Consider the following 12,064-nt stretch of genomic DNA (forward strand, 5'->3'; position numbering starts at 1 on the left):
AGATAGGGTAGTGATGTCATTATGTAGGAGGGGGAGTAGTGGGTGGTTGTCTGGAATTCCTTTGGCCAAGTCGTCCTTGATCCTCTCTAGAGTGTCATGATATTCCTTGATGTTAATAACATGCAAAATTTTGAATGTCCCTGTTTGTATTTTTCCTATTCCACTCTCTATAAGAACCACTTCTGATTGAGAGTAGTCCAATATTTCTGTGACCCCTAAGCAACCTGTAATTAAGAACTGGAAACCCGGTAAATAAGTAAGTCAGTTTCTGATATGACTCTTATGGACTATTCTCCCTGATTGAGTCAGGACAGTTGAGTGCCTATTCTCCTTTACAACTTCTTCTTTGAAACGTTTAGATAATTTGGTTCCTAATCTCTTGTTCTGTTTGACAAATATTTTCTGACCTTCTTGATATTCTTTTGGTTCTTCCCTAACACGATTATGATTTGCCAAATCATTTTCCTGTTTCCTCAAGAGTCTTTCGTAGTTGTTAAGGCGAGTCCTTTCGTAGTCCTCTGGTCCAAAGGTCGTTGGTCGTCCAAAAAATAGATCTACGGGTTTCTTTCCAATTGACGAATGTATTGTGTGATTGTACTTGTTAACGCTATCTTGCAATAGCTCCTCAAAAGAGTAATCGGGTCGCTCACACTTACTGCAACGCATAATTTCCGATAAGGTCGAATGGAATCTCTCTATTTGCCCATTAACCTCGCTCTTATAAGGCGGTGCCGTAAAAATTTCCATGCCAAGTTCGTCTTCCAACATAAACCGAATGGTCTGAGAATTGAAAGATCGCTCGTTATCAAATACAATTGACTTCGGGACCCCAAAGTAGAAAATTATTTCTCTCAATGGTTTCCTAATGTCTTCAATGCCTTTGCCATTTATCATTCTGGTTACTGCGAATTTTGTAAATTTGTCTATTGCGGTTAAAACTCGAAACTTGTCTGTAGAGAAGATATCTATGTGGATTGTATGCCCAGGATAAGTTGGCATAGGTGTCTTATTAAGTTTGGGAGCGTTCGGATGTCGCTCATACTTATTTTCTTTACATACTTTACAGATATTGATCACATTCTTTATTTTCCTAGTCATGGAAGGGAAGTAATAGCTCTCTAAAATTTGTCTCCTATTCTCGGCATTATTCCTATGTGCTCTGTTGTGAGTCTCAATAATGATTTGTTTTTGTCTCTCCTCATCAGTAACATCTTCAACCATAGTTCGAGCGAAACGTACTTTAATGTTTCTGAAGTGATGAGGGTACAGTGCTTGAATCATAAGCATAACTGGCTCTGAGGTCTTGATGCCGTTGACTACTGTAGGATTTAAGTATCTCTTTAATATGACTTTCAGATCTGATTCCGCTAGACTGGTTTCTTTAATGATATGTCTATGGTAGGAGGGAAATACAATGTTAAATTCATATGAGGAAGCTGATGATTCCTCAATAATGATCTGATTTTTGAAGGTATTTATTGGCACCTCAGCGGAAGGAATTAGGTCTTCCGATGAGTCCTCGGCACTGTGAACCGTGGGCGTTAGGGAGTTAACATCTGTCACTGGTGGTCTCGATAGCGTGTCCGCGACTACATTCGTGCTACCTGGTTTATAAATTAACTCGTAATTATATTCTTCTAACTGTGCCTTCCACTTCTTCATCTTCACATTTGTGTTCTTGTTGCTTAGCGCAAATGTCAAAGGTTGATGGTCGGTAAATATCTTTATGCTTCTTGCTCCATACAAGTAACAATTCAATTCCTTTAAAGCCCAAATTATCGCCAGCATTTCTTTCTCATTTGTCGCATATTCCTCTTCTGCCCTACTGAGAGTTCTAGAAAGGTATGTGATAGGTCTATTGCCTTGAGATAAAACTGCTCCTAAAGCGTATTTCGAGGCGTCAGTAGTGAGTTCAAAGGGCTTATCAAAGTCGGGATAGTTCAAAACGACTTCCTCCGATACCAAACAGTTCTTGAGCTGTTTGAAACTTTCAATCTGTTCGGAGTTCAAATTGACACTGATTTTTTTTGATTGGTTTCTCGGGGTTTTCCCTATATCGCCTCTCATCATGGAAGTTAATGGTTTGGCTATTTGAGCATAGCCCCTTATGAATCTCCGATAATGTCCAGTCAAACCTAGGAACGATCGCAAGTCATGAACTGTTCTGGGTTGAGGGAAATTAACTATGGCCTTAAGTCTGTCTGGGTTTGCAGAAAAACCTCCTTCCTTTACATTGAACCCTAAGAAGTCAATTTCTTCCTTTAAGAATTCACTCTTGTCCAAATGAACTTTCAGATTAGAGTCTTCCAAAGTGCGGAATATTATCCTCAAATTTTCAATGTGTTCCTTTTTAGTCCTACCAAATATCAAAATGTCATCAATGTAGACGTAGCACCGTTTCCCTATATGCTCTCTAAGAATATCATCTAGAGCTCTTTGGAATATTGCAGACGCGTTACGTAGTCCAAATGGTAGTCTTGTGAACTCGAACTTTCCATTCTTGACGGAAAAAGCTGTTTTCTCAATATCGGATTCCCTAAGTGGAATCTGATGGAATCCGCTCTTTAAATCTATGGTGGAAAAGTATTTCTGTTCGCCTAAGTTAGCCAAGATTTCTGTAATTTCAGGTATGGGGTATCTGTCAGGTCTAGTTATCTCATTAAGTTTCCTATAGTCAATAACCATGCGGTATTTTTTCACACCTGAAGCATCTAGTTTTTTTGGTACTATCCAAACTGGAGCATTATATGCGGACCTGGAAGGGCGAATTATCCCGTCCCTTAATAGTTCTTCTATCTGTTTGTCAATTTCGGATTTTAGTGCCATTGGATACGGATAGGATTTTGAATAAACTGGACTATCACTACTCGTATTAATTTCAGCTTGTACGATTGTTGAATAAGTGAGTTTTTTATTGGGATCTGCAAAAAGGTTTGGATGGTCATCCAAAATATTCCTGACTTCTTTTTCATCTTCGGGATTTAGATGATTTAAACGTAGATTCATGTTATTAATCTCATCAATTTGCAGCTCTTTCAAAGGAAATTTCTTTCCATCCAGAATTGTGAGATAGGATCTCCAAGTGTAAATCACTGCATTCAAAGATTTCAGGGTATCATTCCCTATTATCCCATCAAAGGTCTCTAGACCAGGAAGGATGTAAAATTCTAACTTTCCGATCCCGCAATTAAAAATGTCAATAAAACTATGGGTCTCTATACTAACTATGCCGCCTACGGACTTAACATGAAAAGGTTTCTGGTTCTTTAGAGGGTTTCTAATAAATTTGCCATTAATATAATTTTTGTTCGAACCGGTGTCTATAAGAAATTTAAGTTCGTTGCCATTTTTCATTCTGAAAGGGAGGTATGGCAACGTTGAAGCTAGTCTAAAAAATTAACGTCATCTACAATTGCCAACTGATCGTCTAGATCCTCCTCGTACGCTTCGTCATAGGAAACCTCATATTCCTGTTCATCAGAACCATTCATTTCATCCGGCTCTGCATCCTCACGTATTTGGGCCTCGACATTAAACATTCTCTGCTGCTTTTGCGGCCGATGAATATTTCCTGAATTATTTCTCTTAAAGTTAGGCTGAACATTGTTAAAAGCATTACTCAACTGTGGCCTATTCTGATAGTTTACCTGCCTAGTCTGTATTGATTGATCCACGTCCATTGGTACAGCAGGTTTAGGAGGAAGTGGGGGTCTGTATCCTCCGTATTGGGGGTGTCCAAAATTATTCACTACTGGAGGTCGATTCGAAAAGTTCGCCGGCCCTCCGTATTGTTGTTCTCCACTTCGGAAATTCTGATAACGATATTGAGTAGGGCCTCTGTACCTTTGGTCACCTTGAAAATTCCTATCACCAATCGTCAGCTGTGGGTAAAAATGTCTAGGAGGGTTAGTTTGGGGGATCCTGTTTGGTCTAGATCCTTTCTCGGTAGCGTGTTGAATACGCACACCTAGATTACCTAATTTTAAACAGGCATTTAGAGCCTGAGGCAAACTTGTCGGGTTTGTAACACTCATTAAGCTTGGAAGATTACCATTAAGTCCTCGAATAAAGGTGTCCAAAGCCTTGTCCCTATATGTTTGGGTCAATACATCCAAAGCCTCGTTCCCTATATCCAGACAATCAATCTTGTCCAGAATCAAAGACAAATGGTGGTAAACCTTCTGGTAAAAATCTGTTATGGTTTGCCCACCCTGAGATAGGACGGTCATTTGATACTCTAAGGTCGAAATATCTCTCTTATCTGAAAAATGAAGCACTAAACACTTTCTTATCGCTTTCCAATTTAATGGGGTCCGATAAGACTCCAAAGCCGTGTCGGCCTCACCAACAATTTTATGCCTAACAGTGTGTAGAATTGTGAAGTATTTGGTTGTTCCCCTTTGTGACTCATAAATGTTCATGATCCTATCAATAGCTTTCCTCCACGAACTAAATTCTCCTGGCTTGCCCGAGAATTCCCTTAACGTCTTCACTATGTCTGGTATTCTCTCTCCTTCTGAGATATCCCCAGATCCTTCTATGTCGACATCTTTAGTGGCGGTAACATCCTCCCCCTGTTTGAGAAGGTTTGCCACCGTCTCACTTATTATTCGTTTCACCTCATTAGTCTGACTTTCCGTAAAGGGATTAAACCTTACGGGAGCTGCCCCAGAAGGCGAAGATGTCTGTCCTGAAACACTCATAGCTTCGACCCTTGTTATTAAGTTGTTTAAATCTTCCGGCATTGGCCGCTCGAAAAAAAGGAGAAAAAGAAACACCAAATCCTAGTTCTCGTCACAAATCTATTATCAAAATTTCTTTAAACTTATTTCAGCACGGATATGACTCTTTAAATTTGGATGCCACACTCTATTTTTTTGTTTAACTTAATCTAACATTTCATATTTCTTACATTTGTTAATTTCGCACAAATATGATTTTTTTTGTAAATTTAGATGTCACACTTTATTTTTTGTTTTACCTTACTCTAACATTTCTTTCTTCTTACTTTGTTATTTTTGTTAAACGTATTCTAGCACAAATATGATTTTTTGTAAATTAGATTTCACACTTTCACTTTCTGTGTTATTCCTTATTTTGTTTAATTTTATTTTAACATTTCTTCTTTTTTACTTTTGTTAAATTTATAATAACTTACTAATAATAATTTGATCATTTTCCTTATATCCCGGTAGTCCGCTAGTTCTTACGTAACATCCTTTTCGTACTCCTACTCAGGAACGGTTCTCGTACCGGCTGTTGGGATGTTTTAATCCTTGTGGTTGTTGGGTTCTAGGATGTGTTGATCCTTGTAGTTGTTGGGTTCTAGGATGTGTTGATCCTTGTAGTTGTTGGGCGCCAGTTAATGTTAGAAGTTAATGTTATTTCACACTGCTATGGTGTTTCTTTATTTTGTTACTAACATTTATGTTGCGGTGCTATGCACCTCTCTTGTTGGATTTACAATTATGATTGCTTTCAACTTAAAACTAATATTATACTGCAGCCTGGTCGTGCTCGTTATTACGCTGAGTCATCACTTGCGGTGCGCTGGTATTAGTGCGCGTGTTTGTGGCGGATGACTGCCCTGGTGTCATATTCCTGTTGATTTGTCGGACTGCTTGCGCAGCATAATGATGGGAATGTTTACTAGTTGGTTTGCATATTTAGTTTGATGTTTATTAGGGTGAGCCGTTAACTTATATATACTTTATGGGGTCTAAGACAAATATTTAAGGATGTTACAAACGGAATGACAAACTTAATTTACCCTCCTTTCCAAGGTGGAGGGTATAAAAATGGAATGTGTGAAAAATGGAGAGGAGAACCGGATACTTATTTCGGATTTTATAATCGCTTTGGTTATTCAAAACTTTGACCCTTTGTGGGATAGGTACCAGAAGGAATGGTCCGATCCCTACCATCTTTACAACAGATCTTTAGTTGGGTAGGATGCTAATTACGCGATTTATGATTTTTCGCACCTGACATAGCATTGATGAAAATATTATAATTTGCAAAGTTGGAGCAAAATCGGATTATTCTTTATCATTCAGTGCCGTAAAGTATTTGTTAAAATATTTCGGCTTTTTTGAAGAAGGTATCATAAAAATTTTGTAATAATCTTAGGATTGACGGCCGGACGGACATCGCTAGATCGACTGCAAATGTCCTGAAATGAGTTTCGTCCAAAGAGGCCTGGTGTCTAAAACCGTTATTTCGATGAGGCGTTCGTTTTGGTCGTATCAAATGATATATACCCTCTCTAGCCATATGGCTGAGGTTATAAACATAGTTTTAGAAGCATTTCACACGGAAATTTTTTATTTAATTTCTTTTTTTTTTTTTTTTTTTTTTGAAAAAATATTAAATTTTTTAATAACAAAATATTTTTACTACCACAAATAAAATTTGGGTTTTATGTAATTTTTTGGACCATGAATACCACAATTTTTACAAAAAATAATTTAAAAAATATTTTTTAAAGGACCTTCATCAACATGGAGTTTTTCGGAATATTTTTCAAAAGGCGTCCATTAAAATGTATATTTTTTCAAAGGACCTTCATCAGGATGAAATATATCAAAGGCATGTATTTTGTAAAGAATATTTTTCAAAGCACCTCCATTAATGTGGGTTTTGTTAAAGAATATTTTTTAAAGGACCACTCAGCGTGGATTTTTTTTTAGAAAAAAATTTTCAAGGGACCAACAAATCATGGATTTTAAAAAAATATATTGTTTAAGGGATTTTTAAAGAATATCCTTTCAAAGGTTATACAGACGTGTATTTTTGAAGAAAGTTTTTTTATACCCTCAGCCATATGGCTACAGAGGGTATATATCATTTGATACGGCCAAAACGTGCCTAGTCGAAATAACGGTTTTAGACCCTAGGTCTCTTTGGAACAAATCCGTTTCAGGACATTTTGAGTCGATCTAGCGATGTCCGTCCGTCCGTCCGTCCGTCCGTCTGTCTGTCTGTCTGCCTGGCTGGCTGGTGCGCACGATAACTCTCGAAGGGAGTATCCGATTTGATCCAAAGTTGGTACATCGTAATATTATTGTCAAACTTAGATCGAGTTCGGAGATGGAGAATATCGGTCCACTCCTTCTGGTACCTCCCATACAAAATATCAAAATTTTCAAAGAAAATAATTTATTGCACAGAAAGAGAAAGGATGATCCGATTTTGCTCCAACTTTGCGAATCATAATATTTCCATCATTGCTAGGTGAGGTGCGAAAATTGACAATATCGGTCCACTCCATCAGGTACCTCCCCCACAAAGGGTCAAAATTTTGAATAATTACAACGCTTATAAAATGTTATGTAAGAGTCCGATTGTCTTCAAATTTCACACATCTCAATAATTCTATTAACCCAAGGTCTGGTGTGAAAATGGAATGTATCGGTCAACTCCCTCTGGTACCTCCCACACAAAATGTCGAAATTTTCAAAAAATGTATTTTCTGCACAGGAAGAGAAACGATAATCCAAATTTTGCTCCAACTTTGCAATTCTTAATATTTACGTCAGTGCTACGTCAGGTGCGAAAATGGTCAATATCGGTCTACTCCATCAAGTACCTCCCCCACAAAGGGTCAAAATTTTGAATAATTACAACTCTTATAAAATGTGATATAACAGTCCTATTGTCTTGAAATTTCACACATCCCAATATTTTTACCAACCCAAGGTCTGGTGTAAAGATGGAATATATCGGTCCATTCCTTCTGGTACCTCCCACACAAAATTTTTCAAAAAATGTATTTTCTGCACAGGAAGAGAAACGATAATCCGATTTTGCTACAACTTTGCAAATGCTAATATTTGCGTCAGTGCTACGTCAGGTGCAAAAATGGACAACATCGGTCCTCTCCATAAAGTACCTTTCCCACAAAAAAAATCAAAATTTTGAATAATTGCAACTCTTATAAAATTTCATTGAAGAGTTTGATTGTCTTCAATTTTCACACATCGCAATAATTGTATAAACCCAAATCTAGTGCCAAGATGGAATACATTCGTCCACTCCTTCTGGTACATCCCCCACAAAAGGTCGAAATTTTCACAAAAAAAATTATATATTTTCTGCAAAGAAAGAGAAGCAATAATCCGATTTTGCTCCAACTTTACAAATCCTAATGTTTGCGTCAGTTCTAGGTCAGGTGCAAAATGAATAATCCATCCACTCCATCCACACTCCATCAAGTCCTTCTGGTAGCTCCCCCCTAAGGGTCAAATTTTTGAATAACCAAAACATTTATAAAATCCGAAATAAGCGTCAGGTTCTCTTTATATTTCACATATCTCATTATGTTCACTAACAAAAGATCTGTTGTGAAGATGGGATATATCGGTCCACTTCTTCATAAATTGGATATAAATGTTCGATTTTCTTGTAATATTGCCCATACCAATATTTTTATACTAGATACTAGATGAAGCATAAAAATAGAATGCTTCAATCGACTATATCTGGTAGCCCACGATTTTCTAAAAATTATCATATATGTCATGTAAAGTGACGGAAGTTACCAAAATAGTCCAATCCTGAAACGTCGCAATATTTATATCATATTTATTTAGGTCCGATACGAAATGGCCAATATTGGTCCATTCTTTCGGAACGTACTCCACAAGAGGTTAAACATTTGAATAATCATAACAGAAGTCAAAATATGTTTACGTAATCGTACATTGGCTGAGGGTATACATCTGTCGGCAAAACTGACGGATACTTTTTAACTTGTTTTTCAAAGAAATTACTAACTTTAATTTTTTTTTTTTTATTTTGAAATATACATAATTTTCAAGGAATAATTTTCGAAGGATATTTTTTTTGAAGGACTAACAAATTATTTCAGGCGTTTTACTAAGAGTCAATATTTTCAATGATTAATTGAGTTTTAGATATTTTGAATTTATTGTGAAAATTTACTTAAAGCCGTGGCTTTTTAAAAAATAATTTCTCAAAGACTTCATAACTTGGTTTCAACAAAAAATTCCATGATTTTGTAAAACTCTTTTTAAAAAATATTTTTTTTTTAGTAGATTCTATGAAAATATATTTTCAATATTTTTCAAATACTATTTACATTTAGTAATTATGGAACATGTCCCTTTATGTTAAATCCCAAAAATTGTTGCATACTTTTAGGCATTTGTATAATAGCAAATTTGATGGCATACCTAAATAAATCTCCATAATATTTGATATTATATAAAAACAAAAAATAAATTCCAAAACTCACCCAAATGATGTGCAATATGATCATGTTCCGGCAGCTCATGTGGCAGCAGACCTGTCCCATCATGATGATAGCCAATATCCAAATTATGTAAATACAAATCATCGGCATCCACTAAATCGCCATGATGGCCATGCTGTAAATGGCCATGCATATCGTTGGGATCCAGGTCCACATCCACATCGATATGGCGGCCATCCGGCGAAGAGTGTGTGGCACGTTTCAAACGTGCAACATTAAATGTTGAGGTTTGGGTTACGAATGGGCTGCTACGATTGGCGGATAATGAAGAGGTTAATAGTTTGTTGCTGATACTGGAGTTTTTGTCACTGAGCACTGAGAACCGTGATAATGTTGCAGTGATGGAAGAAGTGGCGTCTGAGGGTTGGGCTATGGCCGCACTGGCCTCCCGATATATAACATAACAATTAAAGCAAATTGCAACAATTAGCCATGGAATTTCCGGTATTTTACGTTTCCGTTTCATTTTTTGGCTTTTGTGGGGGGACACCAGTGTTGCAGGGGGGTGAGGTATGGATCGGCTATGCCTAACTAACTTGTGGCCACAATTGTTGTCATCATCAAACTCATCATCATCACCGCCATTATCATCATCATTGTCCGGGTGGTGATGACAGCAATTTGAGGCCCCACTAAGCCTTTTAGCCACTCCCCTTGTGGTGGCTTTTTTGTGGGTCGTAGATCTGGAGTGGTTGTTGCTGTTATTTTTGTTTCTGTTGCTACAATGGCGGGAGGTAGTTGTGGCAAATTTGGCCCTGACTATGTCCGGTATGGCCAGTAATTCACTTTCACTTTTGGACATGACATTTATTTCCATTTATTACTCCGGTCGGTCGGTGTGTCCATATAACTATCTATCCACTCTTCGAGTAGTAGTAGTTGTTTTTTTTTTTTTTTTTTTTTTTGTTGGCAATTCTCTTTTAGCGGCAGTTCATATGGTCATGACCATCATGTCTGCGACTGGTTGGCCCGAATAACTCGTTTAGTTTTAACAAAAATATTTTTTTATGACATTGGTGGTTTAGAGCGGAGATTCGGCTATTGTTTGTTTTTGTAACCGCTTTTTAGATTGTGTGATTTGTTGTTGTCGTTTCTTCTTTTTTTTTTGGTTTTGGACAGGATTCTGGATTTTTATTCAAATCCGTTTGCGGTTCGTTTTTTTATTATTTATTAATTGCTTTACATTTTCACATTTTTCATTTTGAATAGCTGCTCGTTTGGTTCGGTCGGTCGTCTACTCTTGGCTGCAGTCGATTTTATTCCAGATTTTTTTTTTTTTTTCGAGTTTCCTCTTCTTTTTTTTTTTGTTTTCGATTTTAATTTTAAATGGTTTTATGTGGTTTTTGTGGACAGCTCAATTTTTTTTTCTAAAAATATATAGAGAGAGGAAAAAAATCAAACTTTATATAAAATTTAACTCAATGCATTCAATGGGGGAGAGGGGGTTATTGGTTTTTTTTTTGGTAGTTTTTCATTATAAATTTCCATCGCCAGCATCAGCACCATCATCATCAACAACAATAAAATTGTTTGTAGAACTTTTATTACATTTTAATTATGGTTACAAAGTTTATTTTTGTGTAATTAATTTTTCATGTCCGGGTGGGGCTGGTGGCCTCTCTAGGGTTTTTGCTGGAAATCGGCAGAAACATTGAACTAAAAATTGCTGATATTGCAGAAAATTGTGACAAAGGATATAAATTCAATAAATATGGATTAAAAAAATATATTTAAAATATTTTTTAAATATCCACATATCTTGATCTTTAAAAAAATATTTTTTAAAAAATCCACGCCTTGTGTGGTCCTTGAAAAAATATTTTTTAAAAAATCCACGCCTTGTGTGGTCCTTGAATAAAATATTCTTTTAAAAACCCACGTCTTGTGTGGTCCTTGAAAAGATATTCTTTAAAAAATCCACACCTGTTGGTCCTTTGAAAAAACATTTTTTTAAAAAGTCCACGTCTGTTGGTCCTTTAAAAAATATATTTTTTCAAAAAATATTTTTCCTAAAAAAAACACGTCTTGTATAAGTTTTTTAAAAACATGTTTTTAATAAAATCTAGTCCTTGAAAAAATATTTTTTTTTAAAATCCACGCATGTTGGTCTTTGGAAAATATTTTTTTTTTTTTAATTTTTTCAACGACAATCAAAGGCGTAGATTTTTAAAAAATATTTTTTTCAACAAAAAATCATAGGCGTAGATTTTTAAAAAATATTTATTTAACGACAATCATAGACGCAGATTTTAAAAAAATATTTTTTTTTTCAACAAAAATCATAGTCTTAGATTTTAAAAAAATATTTTTTTCAACGACAATCATAGGCGTAGATTTAAAAAAAAAAAAATTTTTGTTGTTGCAAACAAGGGAACTGATGAGGATTGGTGGCTCTTTCCGAAACCTAGGTATTTCCTGCCTTACCCCCTGGTAAACATTACCATCGTTCTCCACTCATAAACAAACGTTGTTTTTATAAAAACAACAATAATGGGATTTTGCCTGACGATTTTGCAACAACAAAATACTATGGTATCCCAAACAAGCAAGCCAAACACTGTTCTAAAAAAAATTTTTTTCAACGACAATCATAGGCGTAGATTTTTAAAAAATATTTTTTTCAACGACTATCATAGGCGTAGATTTTTAAAAACATATTTTTTCAACCAACATCCAAGGCGTGGATTTTTTAAAAAATATTTTTTCAACCAACATCCAAGGCGTGGATTTTTTAAAAAATATTTTTTCAACCAACATCCAAGCCGTGGATTTTTTAAAAACTATTCTTTC

The 12,064-nt window shown here is 35.9% G+C and overlaps 1 protein-coding gene across 1 annotated transcript in view; it reads right to left on the reverse strand.

Moving 5' to 3' along the window:
• The window catches only part of LOC105262513 (uncharacterized), a 30,059-nt gene extending 19,430 nt beyond the window's left edge, over positions 1-10,629 (reverse strand). The window contains exon 1 of the mRNA XM_059130285.1: positions 9,257-10,629. Within this exon, the coding sequence (XP_058986268.1) occupies positions 9,257-10,091 (835 nt within the window). The 5' untranslated portion in view covers positions 10,092-10,629. The remainder of the gene's footprint in view (positions 1-9,256) is intronic.
• Positions 10,630-12,064: the final 1,435 nt, after the last annotated feature.

The sequence above is a fragment of the Musca domestica genome, unplaced genomic scaffold, assembly GCF_030504385.1.
Source record: "Musca domestica strain aabys unplaced genomic scaffold, Musca_domestica.polishedcontigs.V.1.1 704, whole genome shotgun sequence".
NCBI classification, from domain to species: Eukaryota; Metazoa; Arthropoda; class Insecta; order Diptera; family Muscidae; genus Musca; species Musca domestica.